The sequence below is a fragment of the Mesoplodon densirostris genome, chromosome 10 (assembly GCF_025265405.1).
Source record: "Mesoplodon densirostris isolate mMesDen1 chromosome 10, mMesDen1 primary haplotype, whole genome shotgun sequence".
In the NCBI taxonomy this organism is placed as follows: Eukaryota; Metazoa; Chordata; class Mammalia; order Artiodactyla; family Ziphiidae; genus Mesoplodon; species Mesoplodon densirostris.
Genome location: NC_082670.1, coordinates 32410643 through 32432693, shown reverse-complemented (window position 1 = coordinate 32432693; position 22051 = coordinate 32410643). Strand labels below are relative to the sequence as shown.

At 53.9% G+C, this 22051-nt stretch overlaps 2 protein-coding genes and 1 pseudogene across 4 annotated transcripts; 1 reads left to right on the top strand and 2 right to left on the bottom strand.

Annotated features, from left to right (window-relative positions):
• The first annotated feature begins 1506 nt into the window (after positions 1 to 1506).
• Positions 1507 to 4300, top strand: GNMT (glycine N-methyltransferase). Of its 2 annotated transcripts, none has more exons than XM_060110039.1 (6): positions 1507 to 1751; positions 2839 to 2966; positions 3404 to 3520; positions 3666 to 3808; positions 3915 to 4036; positions 4129 to 4300. In XM_060110039.1, the coding sequence occupies exons 1-6, from the start codon at positions 1507 to 1509 to the stop codon at positions 4298 to 4300; spliced, it is 927 nt and encodes a 308-aa protein (XP_059966022.1). The 2 variants fall into 2 exon arrangements, with proteins under 2 accessions (XP_059966022.1, XP_059966023.1); XM_060110040.1 differs by having other exon boundaries at positions 1546 to 1751; positions 3723 to 3808.
• Positions 4301 to 4632: 332 nt separating this feature from the next.
• PEX6 (peroxisomal biogenesis factor 6) lies at positions 4633 to 16738 on the bottom strand. 2 transcript variants are annotated; one of them, XM_060110332.1, is made up of 17 exons: positions 15749 to 16738; positions 14057 to 14220; positions 13500 to 13583; positions 9895 to 9997; positions 9392 to 9525; positions 8643 to 8754; positions 8084 to 8292; positions 7511 to 7706; positions 7237 to 7313; positions 6955 to 7087; positions 6668 to 6873; positions 6489 to 6550; positions 6157 to 6265; positions 5740 to 5856; positions 5553 to 5630; positions 5261 to 5400; positions 4633 to 5066 (listed from the first exon to the last, which is right to left on the bottom strand). In XM_060110332.1, exons 1-17 carry the CDS (start codon positions 16628 to 16630, stop codon positions 4930 to 4932), a joined length of 2943 nt encoding a protein of 980 aa, XP_059966315.1. In that variant the 5' UTR covers positions 16631 to 16738; the 3' UTR covers positions 4633 to 4929. The 2 variants fall into 2 exon arrangements, with proteins under 2 accessions (XP_059966315.1, XP_059966314.1); XM_060110331.1 differs by having other exon boundaries at positions 7544 to 7706; positions 15749 to 16714.
• Positions 16739 to 19892: 3154 nt separating this feature from the next.
• LOC132497895 (zinc finger and SCAN domain-containing protein 5B-like) lies at positions 19893 to 20871 on the bottom strand (annotated as a pseudogene).
• Between the last annotated feature and the right edge of the window lie 1180 nt (positions 20872 to 22051).

Genomic DNA, 22051 nt, shown 5'->3' with positions numbered 1-22051 from the left:
TCCCCAGTACAGTGTCTTTCTAAGCCTGTAGCCAAAGACCTGTCTGTAGGGTCAGTGTGAGCACAGACTCCACTGCTTGGGCATGGGCAGGCCCATTTGAGGTCGTCTGTGTGCTAAAAATAGAAAGGTAAGAATGATTACATATCTTTGGGATTCCTCCAGCTCCCAGATTCTATAGATGGTAAAAGGGGGAGGGGATGGGGAGGCTCCTTTGTTCTAAATTCCATACCTCTGCTTTTTCTGAAGCCAGAAGAACAAAGACAGGTGGGGAAGGCTGTTCTTGCTGTCTTGGGCTTCCCTGGGTGGCATCATTTTCCTGAATCCACCTCAGTCCAGGGTCTTGTCCCAGGAAGAGACCTTCTGCTTTGGGGAGGAAGGATGGATGTACAGTAACCAAACTAAACGACCGATTTATGAAGTGACAGTGAGCAATACGATAGCAAGAGCACCAAGCACTCCCAGCCCTGACCCTGGACTTCGCACACTGTGGGCACCTCCATGGAAGGCAGTTGGTCATTGGAAGGGCGCTTGGTTGGAGAGGAATTGGAACCAGACTTCACCTTAGGCAGCTCAAAAAAAAGCTTGATGATGCCTCACCTACAGGACAGAGGAACACCTGCCCCCAGGTGGGTGGAATGATTCCTTGGGCCAGAACTGCTCCTGGACTTGAATGGCCAAGCCAGCATTTACCCAGATACTCCCCATTCCTTCCTTCCCTGGCTGACCAGGCCCTCCTTCAGCTGGGCAGGTTTTTTTTTTTTTAAGATTTATTTATTTTATTTATTTTATTGTCTGCTTCCAGTCTTAGTTGCAGCACGTGGGATCTTTGTTGAGGCATGCGGGGTCTTTCATTGTGGCGTGTGGGCTTCTCTCTGGTTGTGGCGTGCGGGTTTTCTCTTCTCTAGTTGTGGCGTGCGGGTTCCAGAACGTATGGGCTCTGTAGTTTGCAGCAAGCGGTCTCTAGTTGAGGCCCGCGAGCTCAGTAGTTGTGGGCTTAGTTGCCCTGCAGCATGTGGGATCTTATTTCCCTGACCAGGAATCGAACCCGCGTCCCCTGAATTGTAAGGGGGATTCTTTACCACTGGGCCACCAGGGAAGTCCCTGGACAGTCCTTCTTTAGATACTCGAATACCTTTTTTTCCCTGCTAGGGAGAGGGTCCAGCCCTGGGCGCCCATCTCTGTGGACTTAAAGTTTCTTTCCAGCTTGGGGCGGGGGTAGAGCGGGCACTCTCACTTCTCCCCTTTCTCCTGGCCCTTCCTGGGCCCTCCTGCGACCTGGGTTAAGTGGGCAGGGGTCTGGGAGGGTCCCTTCCCGCCGAGGGATCGGCCAGAGGGCCGGATCTTCAGGCGGGCGAGAAGGGCTTGTCTAGGATTGCCGTGCAGCGCCCTCCCCGCGGCCCGGGCAGCCGCGGCCCCGGGCCCGGAGCCCAGCAGGGGCGTGTCCCCGCGCTCACCTGCCATTGGGCAGGTGGGGCAGCCGGAGCTTTGGCAGGGGCCGTATTATAAATGCGGAGCCGGTGGCAGCGGAGCCACGCACGTCGCAGGATGGTGGACAGCGTGTACCGGACCCGCTCCCTGGGGGTGGCGGCTGAAGGACTCCCGGACCAGTACGCGGACGGAGAGGCGGCGCGCGTGTGGCAGCTCTACATCGGGGACACCCGCAGCCGCACCGACGAGTACAAGGCCTGGCTGCTCGGGCTGCTGCGCCAGCAAGGCTGCCAGCGGGTGCTCGATGTGGCCTGCGGCACTGGGTGAGCCCGGGCAGGGGCCAGGGGACCGGAGTGAGCAGGAGCGGGTAGTGGGTGGCGGGTGGGGACCCGGGTGAGCGGGCGCCGGGGGACCGGGGTGAGTGGGGACCCGGGGCATTGGGGCGACAGAGTCGGCTCGGCCCGGGCAGCTTGATCGCAGGACTACGGCCGGGCACGTCAGGGCAGCCTCCTCCGCCGACCCTGAGCCGGGCGGGGGCACGACGCCAGGGCCAGGAATGAGTGTTTGCCCAGGCAGAACAGGCAGGGCGAGGCCGATGATGGCAGGACCGGGCCCAGGAGACCCAGGGTGAGAGCGAGGGTGTGGGCACATCGGGTGGGGAAGGCGGGTTCCGGAGGGCGGCGCAAGGGCCAGGCCTTGGGGCCACACCGACGTAAGCTCTGTTCGGGCTCCAGCGCGGCAGCGTTAACACTTGTTCGACATGTGCCTCTAACAAAGTACTGTGCCAGGTGCTTTTGATACATCAGTTTTTTAAATCCTCACAAAACCCCATGAGGTAAGAAGTGATATCCATTTACAGCTGTAGAAATTTGGCCTCAGAGAGGTAAAGGTGGAGAGAAGATGCGGACCCAGGTTGTTTAGGGTCTGACCTGTGCTCTGAACCACCATGCTGGGAGTTCCCCGGTGGCCTAGTGGTTAGGATTTTGCACTTTCACTGTCGAGGGCCCGGGGTTCAACCCCTGGTGGGGGAACTGAGATCTCACAAGCCTTGTTGCCCGGCCAAAAACAAAAACAAAAAAATCATGCCATATTATCTCCTGTGCTCAAGTTACCTGACTTCCAGGAGCCTCAGTTTGCCCCATCTCTCAAATGGGGATAACACCATCTACCTTACTGGATTGCCACGAGGATTAATGCACATCTGTAGAATACCTGACTCGGTGCTAAAACAAAAAAGAAAAGTTGCTACCGGGTTCTCAGCAACAGATTTGCCAGGTCAATTGAGGTCAGTGGAGAGAGGCTGGGGACAGGATATAGAGGAGACAGAAGTGTCCAGCACAGGGTCTCCTCCTTGCTTTCCCAGGCCCCCCTGACTGCCCCTCTCTGCCTGTCATCCCTGGTCCTGCCCAGGGTGGACTCCATCATGCTGGTGGAAGAGGGCTTCAGTGTGACAAGCGTGGATGCCAGTGACAAGATGCTGAAGTATGCGCTTAAAGAGCGCTGGAACCGGCGGCACGAGCCTGCCTTTGACAAATGGGGTACGTGGGTCCAGCCAGGCACCCTCAGCCCAGCCACCAAGGACACAGTTCTCTCCGCCCTGGGCTCCTTTAGCTCCTGTGGTGGGGTGTTTTGTTTTCCTCAAGGGAGACAGTGAAACCACTGTCATCTCCCTGAAAAGGGAGGCTTAGGCACCAGAATGAGGTATTGAGTATGAGGGGCTAGTTTTAATTATGTTTATAGTGTCTTGTCTTTCCCCCGTAAGCACAGAGCCTTCCTTCTCAACCATGGCTTCCTCCTCCCTGGGCCGCTCTTCCCCTTCACCCTCCATGTCCATAATGATCCCCTCCCCCGACTGGATGGGGAGTCCCTGGGTGTGTCTTGAAGGGGAAACTGAGGCAGGACTCCACTTGGTGGAGGTGGGTACTGCTGGTACCGTGGTGCCACCCTGATCCCTCTTCCCCTTCCCGGCCCCCAGTCATTGAAGAAGCCAACTGGATGACTCTGGACAAAGATGTGCCCCAGCCACCAGGGGGTGGCTTCGATGCTGTCATCTGCCTTGGAAACAGTTTTGCCCACTTGCCAGACTGCAAAGGTGAGAGAGGACGTGGCCTTGGGCATGGACACTGCTTTGAACTATATCCTTTCCAGGCCCCTGGGGAGGAGAAAGAGGGGAGGGAGACTGGTGCTGGGGGCCCTGAGCAGACGCAGCCTCTCTGTCCCTGGCCGGCGGAGTTCAGGGGACCAGAGTGAGCACCGGCTGGCCCTGAAGAACATCGCGAGCATGGTGAGGTCAGGGGGTGTGCTGATCATCGATCATCGCAACTACGACCACATCCTCAGCACAGGCTGCGCACCGCCAGGAAAGAACATCTACTATAAGGTGGGGCCCCTGGGGGAGGGGCCGCCCAGAGAGGGAGGTGTGGTACTGGGGTCCAGGTCCCACTGGTAGTTGCAGAGGCTAACGCAGCTGGCACCACCACCTGCAGAGTGACCTGACCAAGGACATCACAACGTCAGTGCTGACGGTGAACAACAAGGCCCACATGGTGACCCTGGATTACACGGTGCAGGTGCCAGGGACTGGCCAGAGCGGTTCTCCTGACTTGAGGTACCCACCTGGCAAGGCAGGGCGGGTGGGGGGGGCGGGGTGAGGGTGCTGAGACCACCAGTCCTCATGGTTGGTCGGGGGCTCTGTTGCAGTAAGTTCCGGCTCTCCTACTACCCTCACTGTCTGGCATCCTTTACGGAGTTGCTTCAAACAGCCTTCGGGGGCAAGTGCCAGCACAGCGTCCTGGGTGACTTCAAGCCTTACAAGACGGGCCAGGCCTACATTCCCTGCTATTTCATCCACGTGCTCAAGAAGACAGACTGAACAAGCCCTCAGCTCCCACAGCCCTCTGCCCAGGCGCTGCCAGGCTCTGTCTGGGGAGGAGGGGACCAGTAGCCCCACACCAAACCCAGCTCCCTCCAGTGCAGATCTTGGGGGTGTGGGGAGGGGCAGACTGCAGCTGGGGGCCAGGGATTTGGGTTCAGGCGGATGGAAGGCTGAACAATATAGTTTATGCCTTTTTCAGGTCCTGTATACCTTGTGTTTGTATCAAAAGGATCAGGCTCCTGCGGTGCCCACCCTGCCCTCCCCTGAGTTTACTCCGCCACCGGCTTGCTCTTCTCCACGCCAACCTTTTACACCACAACACCAGCAGGGGGCGGCATACGCTTTATTTTCAGCCACAGATGGGGCTCCCTCAGGACCTGATCCTTCCTCCTGAGCAGAGGGGCCTTAGTCTTGGAGCTGGCCTGGAGGGCGGACAGGTGGGCAGAGGATGCCTCCTGAGCTCTCTCGGGGCTCCTGATGCCACTCGGCACTCAAGGCAGTGCCTGGAGGTAGGCAGCGTTCAGGTGGGTCGGTGGCACTGGCCTGAGAAAGAGCCTTTGCTCTCTCAGGTCTCTGTGGAGATACCTTTAGCCCCTGCGGGCAGGGTCTCAGGCTGCAGGAGGTTCCTAGCAGGCAGCAAACTTGCGCTGGATGCTCTTGTACCGGAGCAGCTCGTGCTCGCTGACCGAGGGCTGTAGCCGGGCCGCAGCCTGCAGCAGGTCCTCCATGGTGAGCAGCAGTGCCGAGCTCCCGGGCTCCAGGCCTGGGGGTGACAAGGGGAGGTGAGGCCAGCTGGGGCACAGAGGCTGTGGTCTCTGCCCAAGCAGGGGAGTACCCTGGTAGGCACCTTCTTGCCCAGAGTCCCCCAGTGGTCAACAGTCCCTCCTCTGAAATCCAGAACCAGGCCTGGTGCCCACTAGGTCCTTGGCTGACCTCTGGGGCTGGTGAGCGGCTCACCTTCCTCCAGGTCCCGAACCCTGCGTTTGAGGGCAGCTGTCATGGCATCGGAGCATAGGGAGTAGAGGTCTGCGCCCGTCAGCTGGGGCGGGCAGTGGTCCAGCACGTCCACCAGGCTCACAGAGGGCTCGAGCCTGAATCTGTTGTGGGGATACAGGAAAGAAAGAGACTTACCTGGCATCCCCTACTCTGTCAGAAGGCATCCCTGACCAGCTTATTGTGCACTCTGCACTTATCCCCTACCCATCCCAAGGCTCAAGCCCTGTGGGGGTCTCCCTCTAACAGGGCATACTTGCGCGTGATGGCGCTCAGAACACGCAGCTGGGAGGCGCGGTCCTCGCTCACTCCCACAAACACCAGCTTGTCAAACCTTGAGGGAGACAGGTGGGTGTGAGTGCCAGGGTGCCTGGCATGAGGGTGGAGAGGCACCGGATGGGGGTCAAGGGACAGGCCCAAATGGGCCTGGCGGGGGTGCACACCTGCCGGGCCTCAGGAGGGCAGGGTCCAGGAGGTCTGGTCTGTTGGTGGCGCCAATCACAAAGACATCCTGAGTGCTGTGAAGCCCATCCAGCTCGGCCAGGAGCTGAGACACCACCCTGTAAAGGAGGAAGTGAAGGTGAGAGAGTGCTTGGTGCATCCTCAGCCTCTGCCCTGCTTGTGGTGCTCCTTGCAGGCTGTCTCCACAGGGCCCCCTGCCCGGTTGTGCTTTGTGTACCCCTCCACACAGGCCCCCTTCTCCTCAACGCCCCACACCCAACTCCACGGCCCCTTTTAGCTTCCGTTATACTATCGCAGAACCAGAAGGGCAGGAACTCTTTGGGCTCCAAAGACTAGTGCACCCTGTCTCACATCCCTCTGTCCTGGACCCCAGATTCCATTCTGGCTCAGACCCCCACCTGTCCATCACACCTCCAGAGTCTCCACTTCGCCCCCGGCTTGGGGCCAAGGAGTCCAGTTCATCAAAGAAGATGATGCATGGAGCTGCGGCCCTGGCCCTGGCAAACACTTAGGAGAGAGAAGGGCCCACAGGACGGGGAAGCCCAGGGGGGTTTGAAGTCAGGAGATGGGGAGGGAAACCCATGTTGACAATTCGTCACTAGCAGTTCAGGTAAGAGGCCCCACCCAGCAGGAACCTGACCTGGGGAGAAGAAGACTAGCAGTGACTGCGAGCAGCCTGAGGGTAGGGGCGGCTCAGGGGCCAGAAGCCCTGCCCCCACACCCCGCTCACCTTGCCGTACATTCTCCTCGCTTTGGCCCACGTACATGTTGATCAGCTCCGGCCCCTTCACGCTGAGGGAGGGGATGGGAGAGGGTGAGACTCCTCAGATGCAGAAACACACGACACACCTCCTGCCCCCTGCCGCTGCCCCCAATCCACCCGCCCTCCCTGCCAGGCCCCCTCGCCACCTGAGGAAGGTAAGGCTGCACTCAGTGGCTACTGCCTTGGCCAGGAGGGTCTTGCCCGTGCCAGGGGGCCCGTGGAGCAGAAGGCCGGAGCGCCTCAGGCCCAGGCTCAGCAGCTCAGGGTGCTCTAGAGGGAGCTGAACAGTCTCCAGAATCTCCTTCTTCACCTCCTGCAGCCCACCCACATCGTGCCAGGACACCAGGGGGATCTAGGAGATGGAAAGGGCACAGTTGGGCACGTGCTGGTGGAGGGAGCTCCGGTCCCACCTCCAAGCACCTGGAGTGTCTACCTTGGGGGCTCCGACAGCCTGGGAGTGAGCTGACTGCAGCTGCTCCAGCGCCTGCCCGAAGTCCTCAGCCAGGAGAGGAAAGCCAGCAGCACACAGCTCCCCCTCATCCTCCTCACTCAAGCCACCTGCCCAGCTGCAAAGGAAAATCCAGGGAGGCCTCTGGAGGACCCAACCTGAGGTCTCCTCCCCATAAGGGCCCTCACCCTCCTCCCTTCCTCACCAGCCCCTACCCACCCATACCGCCTCTTGCCGCCTTGCCCCTCCTGTGCCCAATTTCTTTACCCCGAGTTCTTGATCCTGGTGCAGGCTGCCCGGCTGCTGTGGGTCAAAAGGGCATAGAGATCCCCTACCACAAAGCCCTGGGGAACCACAGGAGAGGACACGTGAGCAGGGCACGGTAGGCAGGAACCCATGGGGGGCTGGACCCCTGGCTGGAGCAGAGGCCCATCACTGATGCCTCGGGTTCTCTACCCTCACCTGCACACTTGCATGGCAGCAGGACTGAGTACCCCCGGCAAAGAGTGCAGGGCGGCCCGTATCCTGCCTGGGTACTCACTGCACACCGCCGTGCCAGCTGCGCCAGGTTCACCTCTTGGCCCAGCGGGAGGTGGGCAGTGAGGGCCCGCAGTATGCTGAACCGCTGCCCCTCTGACAGCACCGGCGCCTCCAGCTCGTGAGGAAACGCTGTCTGCACATCCGCAGGCAGGTCCTGGGCCCGGCTTGTGGTGGCCACGACCATCAGGGGAGGGCAGCTGCAGACAGGGAAAGGGCAGCGCTCAGGGCAGGAAGGTGGCCGGCAGGCCCTGAGCACTGCCTCGTCCTGAGGCCGGTGCAGGAGGGCAGGGAGGAGGGGAGGGCTGGGAGGGGACAGGGAGATGGGCACCCCAAAGCTTCCTGGATGGGGCATCCCCCCCACACAGGGCGCTCAGTGAGGGCAGAGGCTGTGCTTTAGTGTCCCCCAAGAAATACCAGGGACTGCATCCTCCTCCCTCTGGGTACCCCCATGCCCCTCAGCTCAGGGTTGCCTGGAGAGCTGCCAGATGGGCGGTAGACGTCTAAGAAGCCACTGAGGGGGTGATGAAGAGAGGCCTGGACCCTACCCCCTTCCAGGCCCAGCGCTGGATGATACCTGGTGAGGGGGTCTTCATCCAGGAGGAGGCGACGCAGTGTGGCCACCACACGGGCGTCCTCGCCTAGCCCATCACGGTCCCGGCCCAGCAGGTCCACAGCTGTCAGCAACAGAACCACAGGCCGGCAGCGCCCGGCCCGGGAGAAAGTGGCCTGCAGTTTTGTCTCCACAGCCCCGCTACTGTCTGCACAGAGGCTGGAGCAGGGCACCTGGGGAGGGGGTCCCGATGGGCCTGTGAGCAAGGGGGCAGGGGTGACTGGGGCAGGAGAATGGGGGGAGGAGTCACAAGAAGGTACAGGCCATCTCTCTTTGGAGGGCAGGGATGGGGGAGGAAGGTAACACTGCCCGAGCCCTAACTCTTCTTTACCCTAACCTCATTTCCTGGACTGTCCACCAAAACCTGGGAGCATCCTCCTTGTTGAAAGCATCTCTCAGTAGCTCAGCATCATGGGACTATGCCTGACCCACTGGCCCACTAGGCCGAGGTGGCAGGGTCAGGCTTCTAGCCAGGGGGAGAGGGAGGAGACGTGGTTGGGACCTACTCTCCAGGGACCCTCACCTTCAGTAAGTGGAGCCCGAGGCGGCTGCAGGCGGCAGCGACTGCAGTGGTCTTCCCACTGCCCGGGGGGCCCCGTAGAAGGACACTGCCTGTTCCTGTCAGCAGGGCACCCCTGCAACCAGAGAAGAGACGTTTGTTTCCTCCATTCTGCCCAAATGTGAGAGTCCCTAGTGACACAGGGCCCTTTGGATCCAGAAAGCAGACACCGTCCTTGAAGCAAACCCCCTCCCCAACCCCCGGGGCTGTCGCCACATGGTGAGGCCATATTTCCCACACCACCTTGGTACTCTGGTAGGGGCATGGAGCATATCCAGCAGCTGAGACTAATTCTCTTTTGTCATCAAGAAAGCCTTGGCTATTCTGTCTGGTTTGGATTGTACTGGGCGGAATTAGGGAGGCGTGTGTGGTTACACTTAGGCCAGTGGTATGAGGACCTGTGTCTTTCAGGTACAGGATGGTGAAGGTCAGGATGGCTAGTGGGTTCCCCAAGGGGAATGGCAGTCTCAGAGACAGTTGTCCCCGATGGAGATTCTTCCTCCATAGCTGACCCTGGAGGACAGTGGTTATCCCAGGAAAGGAGCCTGGGAATTTGCTTACAGAAAGGACATGGGCTAGTGGCCTGGGCCTAACAGTTGGAGGGAGGTCCACCTAATTCCACTCTGAACAGGGAATTAGGAACTAGTTGTCTGGCCTGCCGCTCCTCCAGGGACGTTCTGAGCAGGTTTTTCTCACACAGAGGCCTCACTCACCCTGGCTGGAGGCGAGGCTTCAGGGCAGCACAGAGCTCCGTCACCAAGCCCTCCAGGCCTGGAGGAGACAAGCTGCTCCAGGGAGTGGATTCACCTGAAGGGAGCCTTGGAACAAGGCTCAGGGTAGAACCCACCTGTGAAAGGTGGGAGGAAGCTTTAGTTTCTAGAAGTTTTTTTTTTTTTTTTTTTTTTTTTATGGTTAATTTACAACGTTGTGTTAATTTCTACTGTACAGCAAAGTGATTCAGTTATATAAACATACACATTATTTTTCATATTCTTTTCCATTATGGTTTATCCCAGGATACTGAATATAGTTCCCTATGCTATATAGTAGGACTTCGTTGTTTATCCATTCTATACATAATAGTTTGCACCTGCTAATCCCAAACTCCCAGTCCGTTCCTCCTCCACCCTCCTTCCCCCTTGGCAACCATAAGTCTGTTCTCTAGAAGTTCTTTCTGCTCCTTTCCCCAAGTCTACCCCCACCGCTAGGGCCTCACCAAGTACAAGGAGGTGTGAGTGGTGTCAGCTACGTAGGCCCTGGTTGGCCCATCCGGAGCTTCCCCAACTGTTTTCTTCACTTTAAAAAACATCTCCCGCCACCTGCAGGAGAGAGGCCCAATGAACCCCAGATCCAGAGCACACACACCCCTCCCCAAGGGCAAGGTGGCTGTCTCAGTCAGAGGTCCACTGCAGGGACAAACTCAAGAGCAGCATAAATAAATGTCCCTAGACATGGTGGAGGTGGAGAGGAAGTGGGGGACGTGGAGGAAAAGGAAAGCAGATGGTCTTTCTTATCTCCCTGACTGGATCATATGCATTTTTTTTTTCCTGCGGTGCGTGGGCCTCTCACTGCTGTGGCCTCTCCTGTTGCAGAGCATAGGCTCTGGACGCACAGGCTCAGCAGCCATGGCTCACGGGCCTAGCCGTTCCGCGGCATATGGGATCTTCCCTGACTGGGGCACGAACCCGTGTCCCCTGCATCGGCAGGCGGACTCTCAACCACTGCGCCACCAGGGAAGCCCAATCATATGCATTTTGAGCACAGGAACTGTGCCTGTCCTCCACATCCCTCATGACAACATCACCTGAGGGTGTGTTTCTTCAAGTAAATGGCCTGCCCACCCACTCCAATGGGAGCAGCCACCCCTGCACCAAGCAGTGACCATCTGTTTTCACTGGCTTCAGAACACAGTCTCCCCCTCAAATACGTACCCACCAAGGCCACCCAAAACCTCAGAGGAAAGAGTCCCTTGGCTCTTATTCAAGCATCCACAAAATCTAATTGCAGGCAGATTCCTTCATAATGACATTTAATGATTAATGAGTCTCTATTTTGGCTGCACATTAGAATTATCTGTGAAACTTAAAAAGAAAAATCAACATCTCTCAAATACTGTATGATTCCATTCAGTAGATTAGTGGCTGCCAGGAGCTGAGGGAAGGAGGGAACAGGGAGTGACTGCTAATGGGGAGGGGTTTCTTTCTGGGGTGATAAACATGCTCTGGAATTGGCGATGTTGATGGCACAACCTTGAGAATATACTAAAAGCCACCGAACTGTACACTTTAAAAGCATGAATTTTATGGTATGTGAATTATATCTCAATTTAAAAATTAACAGGGCTTCCCTGGTGGCGCAGTGGTTGAGAGTCCGCCTGCCGATGCAGGGAACACGGGTTCGCGCCCTGGTCTGGGAAGATCCCACATGCCGCGGAGCGGCTGGGCCCGTGAGCCATGGCCGCTGAGCCTGCGCGTCCGGAGCCTGTGCTCCGCAACGGGAGAGGCCACGGCAGTGAGAGGCCCGCGTACCGCAAAAAAAAAAAAAAAAAAAAGAAAGAAAAAAATTAACATTTTCCTTCCTTTGGAAAAAAATAAAGACTGCACAGGTCCCAGCCTCACCCTGCTGCTCTAATAGGCCTGGGGTGGGGCTCAAGCATTTGTATTTTTCAAAAGCTCCCAGCCATAACCAGGGCTGTGCAGTCACTGGCTAGCGTCAGAGTGAGTTAGGGTTACTCAGCCTGCTAAGGGGATGGGTAGCAGATAGCAGTCACTAGTCCAATTTTCCAGGTAAAGAAATGAACTACTCCCATCTTTAATCCTCAGGCAGAACAGCAATGACAGAACCTGGGCCTCTTTAAGGTCCAATCAGGGTGCAAATTCCTTTGCTCAGCGTCGCACAGTCACAGAACTGCTCCCTCTGGCAGCAGAGGAGGGTGGGGGTGGGAATGCTTTCAGGTGGAGGGGGAAGCATACCAGGTTAGTATTATGAAACTCATGTAACTATAACCATAGGCAGTGACTGTGGTAAAAACTAGAACATAAGGAAAACTGTCCTACTGTTATTCATTATAAATAAATGATGGAAATAAATAAATAAATAAATAAATGATGGGTGGGTCCATAACCTAGACTGTCAATCAAGCTGAACATCCTGAGTCAGAGTGCATATGGCAGGCAGTGGAATCCAAGGAGGAACAGCACTGGGGCGGGGAGGGGGGAGGGAGACATGCCCACCCCTCTTCCACGGAGAGTGGAGGGACCACCTCAGTGAGTACACGGGACAGACCTCTGGAACATATCTGGACACTGCTGGGGAACACCGGGTTGCGTTCCCGAGAGCCAGATGGGAAACAGTGGAGCTGGAACCCATAGGCCTGGCGTGGGAAAGTGGAACGCTGGGGAGTCTGAAGGGGCTAGAGTGGACTTCCTTGCCAGGGATCACAGAAGCCTCCCTGCAGGGCTTCCCTTACCAAGTCCAAGAAGTGTGGCTAAAGCACTCATCTCTGTCCTTGGACCCACCTGTCCACCCCGACCCTGCTTTCCAGGACCTGCTCAGGGGGGAAGAACCATGTGCTCAGCACCCAGAGGAGGGAGACAGGTCTCCAGGGGGCTGGAATGGCAGAGGTCCAGGAACAGGACGGGCTTGCCAGTCTGTCTTAGGAGGGCCTAGTGCCTATTTTCCTTTCAAAGTACAAAGGGTGGGCATTCTGCAGTTTTCCTACAGAAAGCTAGCTCATAGACATTTGCTGTATTTAAGATGGGATACAGAGTAGGAAGTGACGGACAGCAGCCTGGCATTCTCCACCAGGACCCAGTTGTAGATTTGAACTGGGAAAGCTCAAAGAGGTGCCCTGCAGTGCCAAGTGGGATTACATAGGGCACTACCAGCCCCTTCCTCTGGGTACCATAGCCCTGAGACTGGGGAGACAGAGTGCTGGCCAGAACCCAGCTCTGAATACCGACCAAAGACGAATCAGGTGCTCCAGACAAGGCGTCCCTCTCTTGGCAGAGGGCCCAGGCTGGCTCGGCCCGGGACCTTGGGCACTATGGCTCTTATGCCCAAGTTCCGGCAGGCGGGTCCCACCACCTCAATGAGATTTCCTGGCAAGTTGGGTTAGTGTGCCTACCAGCTGTCTTCTCCTTCTAGTAAATCCCTACAGGAAATCAGTCCTGGGGTGTGGAGCTACACATTCTTCCCCCTCCGCATAAGGCCAAGTGGTCTCTGAATTCTTCGTCTCACCATCTTACATGCAACTTCTGTAGTCAGAGTCAACAGGAGGAGGAGAAAGGCTGGACTCCTTGTTTTGGGTCCCTAGCTCAGTTACGCTCTATTTCTCATTCTGTTGAGGATAAGGAAAGAGGGAAGGCCTCCCAAGGACAGCAGAAATCCCTCCCTCCCCTGCCTTGGGAGACAGGATTGAAAGCAGCATGTGCACATTCCATCCATTAGGATAGAAATCAGGGCCTGGGTCTCCTCCTGCTGAGTGTATCGGAGGTGTGGCCTAAACAACACTGGTTAAGAATGGAAAGCAAGGAATCCCACCTTGGTCTAGGCCATTAAGCTGTTCTAAATGCTTTACTTTATCTAGGACCACCAATCGATTTGAAGATAAACACCCCCAAAAGCTAGTAGGCTGTGGTTCTTAATTCTTTTTTTCAGTCACACACCTATTTGAGAACCTGAAGAAGGTATGTGCCTTCTGTCCAGAAATATGTGTGACAACAACAACATGTTCCTATGCACAAAATTATTCCATCCAAGTTGAGGACTCCTGCACCCAGGTTAAGAATCTCGGCTGTAGGAAAGGAGGCAGCTGCGTACCTGGGCAGTTTCTCTGGGCTTCCTTCCAGGATCTCTACTTGCCCGACTGTTGGCACACACAGAACATCCCCTTCCTGGACTGCCCTGTAACACAGCAGTGGCCCTGGTCAGCTCACAATGGGAGTCAAGAGCATGGGCCTGACACGTGCCCGCACAGCCAACCCCAACATGCAGACTATTCTTAGGGGCCTACTGCCCACCCAGAGATCCCAAGTAGTTGTACAGAGAACAAGTCAGACCTAGAAAGAGCTGCAGGAAATGGCAGAGAGGCTAGAGAGGGGATCAGAGACCAGAGAGGGGCAAAGCAGGATCCCGGCTGCTTTGGGGTCCTCCCAAATCAAAGTGGTTTCTCAGTTTAGGATGTCTGGATTCACCTCCTGGTCCAGATTACTCCTCTATTGTCCGCCTGACACAGCAAGAGGCTTCTAGCCACAATATTGCCTTAAACTGTGGCTTTTTAAAATCAGATGCTCTGTGGTACCTGAATCTAAGGCATGGGATAGGAGGAGAGCAATGAGGGTAAGGTGCTATCCTCCTGAAAGGGGGACGCAGCTAACCTGGGTGTCTGAAAGTGCCGGTAAAGAACATGGTCATAAGTTCCATTAGTGCTGTAGTGAGGAGAGGACACAATTTCGATGTGTAACTCTTTGGCAAACGGAGGCTCAGGCAGCACTGAGCAGCTTCCTTTGTCTTCAGGGGTGCTGGAGCCCTCCAAGTATCTCTATTAGAGAAATAACCACCACCTTGTAACCTTCTCCCAAGGAGTCAGGCTCTACCCAATCCCTTAGCAATCAATATTTCTGCTTCCATCCTTTATCCTTCCCATAACCATAAGGCTTGTGGGAGAGGAGACCTAAGGTAGCAGAGCTGAATACCTATATCTTCCTGAGAAAACAGAAACCTCTCCTTCTAGTGGGCACCAGGAAGAGATTTCTGACTCTGACTTTTCTCACTCTCCCTCCAAAAAGTTCACCAGGAAAGATAACCATTCCGTAATACCTTTATACTGGCCCAGAGCCAGAGAAATAGTAAAGACATTTAATGTCCACAAGTCATTTGAGTGACACCAGGCAGCCACTGGGAATATTAATTGGACATTAGTGGGGACACTCTGAATTCAGGCTGTAGTTAAAGGATATGATCACAATGAAGCTGAAAGGGCTGCGTTAGCTGAATGAGCTCCAGTCTGAGTAATCCAATATTTTTCCTCCATTCAGAAGGAAATCCACACCTAACTCCCATTCGTGCATATCTTATATCTCTTTTTGACATCCCATAGCACTAACTGGCTATGCCAGCATTACCTAATATAACTTTCTACAGTGATAGAAATGTTCTATATTAACATGTGGCTGTTGAACACTCAACATATGACTAAAGCAATTAACGAACTGAATTTTTAACTTCATTACTTTCAGTTGATTTAAAGTGCCACCAAGGGGCTAGTGGCTTCCATACTGAACAGCGTAGGCCTAAACCATACAACCAGGTGCTTAATTAAACAGTAGACTATATTTGCACCCCCAAAATAATTACCTTCTTGAAGTAAGCTTCTTAAAAGGCAGAAACCAAAAACTCCTCCTGGATATATTTAATAAAATATTAAACTTAAACACCAAGCACTAAAGATAATAAAGAGCCCTTCCCTTCAAGGAATTTACAATGTACAGTTGAGGATTAGACAGATTACATGATCATAACAAAACAATAAAATAAATGCTCTCTGAAAGGTACAATACAAAATGCTATAGTAAGAAGAAGTAATGTTAAATTTGTGGTGGTGAGATTATATAAGGCTTTGAGAAGATAATGCCACCTTTAGATGGGCCTTCAAGGAAAGCATGGTAGGATTTTAACCGAGGAGGCTAAAAGAATAGGAAGGAACTTGAAGTCAAGGATAGCGTGAGCAAAAGCTGGAGGTATCCTCCTCCATACTACCCAGTACAATACTGGATACACTGCAGCAATTCAACAAACAACTGATTAGATTTAGTAGATTAATATATACAAGTGGTAATTTGACCGTAATTTTCACCTTTCACCCAAATCGTGAAAGCCCTTCCCATGCACCACCAACATGTTTTAATTGTAGAGAATGGGTAAACAAGGCTAAGAGGCAGTAAGTGAAAAGTCCAAGATCTAAGGAGTAAGGGACCTAAATTCTACAGCTCTGATCTTCCAATTCAGTTAAGACAAAGAAGAGGGAATAAAGACGAGGAAGCATTCCTGACCTCAGTCTGGTATCCTACCTGAATTTTAAGCTCTCCCACCTCCAGGGGATCACAGCCGAGATTAAAAGCCAGAGTAGCAGGCACGAGGGCCAGTCCGTCAGCGAGGGGCTCTCCCAGCTGCCCAGAGCTGGGTCCCAGCCTTTCACAGAGGTCCCAGCGAGGCTCTAGGACCTGCACCGTGGCCAAGTGTGGCTGGGAACCGTTCGATGACTCTCCAGCCCGGGTCACCCACACCCATTCGCCCTGGAAGAGGCTGAGGCTACGAAGACAGCTCCGGCTCACCCCCAGTGCATCTCCAGTCCCTCCCAGAACTCCCCGGAGTCGCCGGACTGTGCCAGAGGCCGCAAAGGAGGACACCACCGGCGGGGGTGGGGGCCGGCTGCTGTCCTCAGTCTCCGGACCCAGTTTGGCCCGCCCACGGAGCTCAGTCACAGCTAGTCGCGTCCCTGGGCCCAGCAGCCCTTGTAACGCCGGCCGCGTCTCCAGCACCCGCGGTCCGGGTACTGGCAGGGTCTCTCCGCGCCTCACCAGCAACGGCCCGACTCTCGGTCCGAGCCCGGGCCCAGACGAGGTGCCGAGCAGCGCCCAGCCCAGCGCCGGGGGCCGCCGCACCGGCCGCGCCCGCACCCATGCCCCGGAGCCCAGGGCCAGGAGCCGCAGCAGCGCGTGGCTCACCAGCAGCTGCGGAGGCCCCGGCCCCTGCTCTTCGGTGCCCGCGCCCGGTCCCTCCAGGGCTGCCACTAGCAGCGCCGGCCCTGCCGGGCTCTCCCCAGCAGGCCGCAGCGCCAGCACCAGGCCCAGCCCCGCCGCAGGCCACGGGCCCCCGGGCGGCAGCAGCACCGCCAGCGGGGGTGTCTCCGTCGGGAAAGGCTCCAGGACCCGCAAGACTGCCAGCGCCATGGTGACAGGAAACCAACAAGCACAGAGCACAGCGAAGGAGGGCGCCTTCGGGAGCCGGAGAGCCAGACGTCCAGGCGGCTCACACGCCGCTTCCGCTTCCGTCAGGGGAGGTGCGAGGGGAAGTGGGCAGGACGTCGGATGCAAGAGCTTGCTCCGGGAGGGTGAGCTGCGCCTTGGATCGATCCGGCTGGTGTCTCGGTGGCAGTAACGCAGTCACTGTGGTCGGGTAGTCTACGCAAGCACCCTTTGAGAAGTGTTTACAGGGATTTACCTTCCGCGCCTGCTTGGGGAGTAACGTCCTGTCAATTACCCTCCCCATAACATGTATTTAACAGTTTATTGAATGATCAATGAACGGTCGTTGTGTTCTGCACCAAACTCGGCCCACTGCTGGGAGCTGTGGGTGGAGTGTTTAGGAAGGAGTCCACTCTGTGGAACTGTAGGCACTGAGGTTTGAGGGTTGTGGGGAAGGTTGCAGGAGGGAGTGGTAGGATTATAAAACTGTCTCAGACGGGCTTAAGGGGATAGGTAGTGGCTGCTGGCTGAATTACTACACGTGATTCATGTAGCCCTGGAGTGTTTGGTGTTGCCACACCTGTTCCAACACATCCCACACAAAACCCACGTTCCAGTGTTTTTTGTCCTGTTTGTTCTACTCCCACCAAGCCTGAAGCAACGACAAAGTAGCCTCACTTTTTCATCTCTCCAAAACCAGATGCTCTCCCCCCACCAATCCTTGCAGACTGGAGATCCATTCCTACTTTCACCCTACAGAGGAGTGGGCAGCAGAGCAGACAGAAGAGAGAGGTTCAAGGCTTCAGTCATGAGAACCAAACCAACAGCTTGCTTCCCATCTGCGCTGTTAGAGTTCATCCTTGTCTCCACCTCCACTGCTCTGTATAAAACACTTGGACACTGGCTTGCCTCACTTTCAGTTATTAACAATATTCTTGCATTTAGAATCAATGGATTGGGGAATTCCATGGTGGTCCAGTGGTTAGGACTCCGTGCTTCCACTGCAGGGGGCACAGGTTTGATCCCTGGTTGGGGAACTAAGATCCCACATGCCGTGCGGTGTGTCCAAAAAGAAAAAAAGAAAAAAGAAAAAAAAAAAGAATCAGTGAATTGGTTGGTGGCAATCTCCTCTTTCTGGACCTTGCATTCTCTTCCTTGCATTCCCTGCCTAACCTCCTTTCCTTCATCTTGAGGCAGTCTTCTACTTTGTATATTCTACTTTCCTGCAAATCTGAGAGGTGAATATTAGATTTACATGTTATAAGGTATTTTTTTTTGATGTGGATCATTGTTTTCTAATTAATTAATTAATTAATTAATTACTGTTTGGCTGCGTTGGGTCTTCGTTGCTGTGCGCAGGCTTTCTCTAGCTGTGGCAAGCGGGGGCTACTCTTTCTTGCGGTGTGCGGGCTTCTCATTGTCGTGGCTTCTCTTGTTTCAGAGAACGGGCTCTAGGCGTGCGGGCTTCAGTAGTTGTGGCATGTGGGCTCGCTAGTTGTGGCTCACAGGCTCTAGAGCGCGGGCTCAGTAGTTGTGGCACACGGGCTTAGTTGCTCCGCAGCATGTGGGATCTTCCTGGACCAGGGCTCGAACCCATGTCCCCTGCATTGGCAGGCGGATTCTTAACCATTGAGCCACTAGGGAAGTCTGATGTGGACCATTTTTAAAGTCTTTATTGAATTTGTTACAATATTGCTCCTGTTTTATGCTTCGGTTTTTTGGCCGTGAGGCATGTGGGATCCTAGCTCCCTGACCAGGGATTGAACCCACAACCCCTGCACTGGAAAGTGAAGTCTTAACCACTGGACCGCCAAGGAAGTCCCTATAAGGTATTTCTATTCCCTAGAGAGACAAGAAAATATTTTTTAAATGTTTGATTATATTTCCTAGTCCTAAACCTGAAATTGCCCAGTTCTACATCTTTAAAACAGCTTGCAAGAGTGTACTAGGGGAACTTCCCTGGTGGTCCAGTGGCTAAGACTCCACGCTCCCAATGCAGGGGGCCTGGGTTCAATCCCTGGTTGGGGAAATATATCCCACATGCTGCAACTAAGAGTTCACATGCTAGTTCACATGCCACAACTAGAGATCCTGCACGCAGCAACGAAGATCCCATGTGCCACAACTAAGACCTGTCACAGCCAAATAAATAAATATTAAAAAAAAAAAAGACGGACTTCCCTGGTAGTGCAGTGGTTAAGAATCCGCCTGCCAATGCAGGGGACACAGGTTTGAGCCCTGGTCCAGGAAGTTCCCACATGCTGCAGAGCAACTAAGCCCGTGCACCACAACTCCTGAGACTGCGCTCTAGAACCCCTGCTCTGCAACAAGAGAAGCCACCGCAATGAGAAATCCGAGCACCGCAATGAAGGTAGTCCCCCACTCGCTGCAACTAGAGAAAGCCTGCGTGCAGCAATGAAGACCCAACACAGCCAAAAAAAAAAAAAAAAAAGAATGTACTAGGTACCTGAATTCACAAGGATGGAAGTTCCCATTTGATAGGTCTAAATTATTATGTGGCTCTGTCCCCTGCCTCTCAGAGGAACCAAGAACTGGGAGGATGGTGGGGTGAGTCCAAAGAGGATATGCCCCCTTTACACAGTAGCAGGCAAGCTCCAGGCCTCAGGGCTATCATGCTCCTTGAGGTCTTGGGAATGGGTAAATACATCCGGTATCCTGCCTGGATCAGCATCCATACAGACACAAATATCCATCCACAAATAAACGTGCTTTCCTCCTAGGCTTTTCCCCCAGCGAATAATGGATGGCATGCCTTCCACTCTGCATTACCTTGAAATCATCATTTGTCACTGAATGCCAAATATTACTTCTGTAAGATAGCCAGGAGCCTAGATTTTGTTGCCTTTACTTCCATACCTCTTGCTCTTCAACCTGCTGTAACATTCCTTCCATTCTTCTGAAACTTTCCTACAAAGATCATCTGTAACCTCTTAACTGCAGAATATAGGTGAGGTTGTTTGATTTTTTTTTTTGACAAAAAACGTATTTGTTTATTTGAAATTTAAATTTCACTTGTTTTCCTATATTTTATCTGGCTGCCATGCCAGGAGCATCCTATTTTACAATGAAATCATGCCTAAAAGGAAGACAATCAGCAGCAGCCTAAGTTTCATGATAAAGTATTTAAAACCACTAGGACATGCATTGTTGAAAGCACACAAACAAAAACTTATTTTAAAAAACATAGGCTATACTAAAGTAGAAAACAAAATCCAAAGGGAAAGATAAGTCATCACTCAAAGATCCTTTTAATACACATGGATGGAACCCCATTGGGTTACAGTATCCTCCTAAGTTCTTCACATGTCATCCATCCTTTGTATCACAGAGGTGACAAATCATCCTGAATTCCCTTCTTGGAGCAAAAGGGACTTGGACCTGAGTGCGGGGTCCTGGGAAAGTCATTTGGAATGTGTTTTCTGGTGGCGTTTGAAAGTCCCCAGCTGACAGAAGGCACTGTGACACTTGGGACACAAGTATGGTTTGTGCACAGAGTGAGTGTGTCAGTGAATGTTGAGGTTCCCGCTGTGGCTAAAGACTTTGTCACAGTGCTCATGTCGGAAAGGCTTCTCCTTGGTGTGGATCCTCTTGTGAGCATGCAGCGTGGAGTCGTGGATGAACTTCTTGGGGCAGAAATCACGGCAGTATGGCTTCTCTCCTGTGTGGATTCGCTGGTGAACCTGCAGGTCCGAAGGCTGCATAAACCCTTTGGAACAGATATTTCATTTAAAGGGTGTCTCTCCCGTTTGTGTCCTCTGGTGAAGGGTAAGCTGAGATGGATAAGGAAATCTCTTCTTGCATATCATATTCATAGGGTGCCCATCCCCAGGCTTCTTTTCCCTCAGGAAGACTGGTTGGTCCCACTGTGCTAGGTGTACCAACAGAATGGGACCCAAGTTGTCCTGAGAATTCTCCTTTGTCCAAAGATGTGGCTTCTTCCTGACGCACTTCTTGGGAAGTGGGACTGTTGGCCTGTTTCCATTTGAAACATCTTAGACTCCTCGAAGAACCTCTTCTGTATCCACTCATAGTGGAAACTTCTCCCTCAGGACCCTTGAGAATTTCAGGCTCTTGAGATGCTGTTTGATCTTCATCTTACTCAATGTTTCTCTGGAATCTGACACTATTGACCAATCCTCTTATACTTCCTTTGCCATTATGACACCAGTTTACCTCCTACATTTCTGATGGCTTCCAGAATTCATCCTCAACTCCTCCCTTTCCCTTACCATCCTCCCCACAATCCTGTAATCAACAAATCCTGAGCAACCACAGGCTTATTCTTAAGCCTTCTCCAGTAGTCAACCTGCTACTGGAGTTGACTTTCTGAAACATATTCCTCCAGCCACCTCTAGGTTTGTGTAATTTATTACATTGTATCTTTTTAAAAATAAATTTATTTTATTTATTTTTGTTTGCATTGGGTCTTTGTAGCTGCTGGCGGGCTTTCGGAGAACGAGGGCTACTCTTCGTTGCAGTGCGCGGGCTTCTCATTGCCGTGGCTTCTCTTGCTGCCGAGCATGGGCTCTAGAGCGCAGCCTCAGTAGTTGTGGCCCATGGGCTTAGCTGCTCAGCAGCACATGGAATCTTCCTGGACCAGAGCTCTAACCCGTGTCCCCTGCATTGGCAGGTGGATTCTTAACCACTGCGCCACCAGGGAAGCCCTACTACATTGTTTCTTAATCATCTATTTGTACACGGCTGTTAACTTCACCAGACTCTGAACGTCTTGAGGGCAGGAACTGATCTTATCCATTAGGACACTGGCTTTGGCAGAGTGGGAAGTAAGGGATGTATTTCTGAGACACTCAGCAATGAGGTAGCATTTCCACTGCGTTCCCAAGTGCTCAGGTCTAGCCGGTTCCCCAACCCTAGGGCATATGCAGTAGGAACGGGGATCCTCTTCCCAAAGTTGCAACAAACCCTAGATTCTCATCTCATTTCACCCCGGTCCCGGCCTGCCAGGCTTCCCCTTTGATCCTCCTCAAGCCTTGTCTTGGAAAGGATGCCCTCGAGAGATCCTGGTAGCTCTCTCCACCAATTTTGCGTAGGCAATTAGTGTTACGTTACCCTGACGAAGAAGGGCACCCTTCATTTTAGGGCTTCTTTCCTTCAATTCGGACTGGGCGGAGTCGCAGTGGGGAAAGAGTAAGAACCACTTTAGAATTGAACGGCCGAGTCTGGGGCACACCAGATGCCGAAGTGCAGCACTGGGTGCAAAGCCCGGGCATCCCCTGACCCGCGCCTCTCACGCTAAGCTCGACCCCCTTTAGGGCGGGACCTCCCACTTCAGCCAATACTGGGAGCCGAACCCTGGCGGTTTGTACTCTTCCTTTCCAATGAGAAAAAAAGGAAGCCGCTTGCTTCCAATGACCAATCGGAGAA

Bases quoted from the DNA above. Each gene is read 5' to 3' on its own strand.
- GNMT (XM_060110039.1), top strand. From the start codon at position 1,507: ATGCGGAGCCGGTGGCAGCGGAGCCACGCACGTCGCAGGATGGTGGAC. The intron at 3,521-3,665 runs GTGAGAGAGGAC...GGCGGAGTTCAG, and splicing joins CCACTTGCCAGACTGCAAAG to GGGACCAGAGTGAGCACCGG. The intron at 4,037-4,128 runs GTACCCACCTGG...GCTCTGTTGCAG, and splicing joins AGCGGTTCTCCTGACTTGAG to TAAGTTCCGGCTCTCCTACT.
- PEX6 (XM_060110332.1), bottom strand. From the start codon at position 16,630: ATGGCGCTGGCAGTCTTGCGGGTCCTGGAGCCTTTCCCGACGGAGACA. The intron at 7,707-8,083 runs GTATCATCCAGC...CCCTGTCTGCAG, and splicing joins GATGAAGACCCCCTCACCAG to CTGCCCTCCCCTGATGGTCG. The intron at 6,266-6,488 runs GTGAGCGGGGTG...CTCTCTCCTAAG, and splicing joins CGAGGAGAATGTACGGCAAG to TGTTTGCCAGGGCCAGGGCC.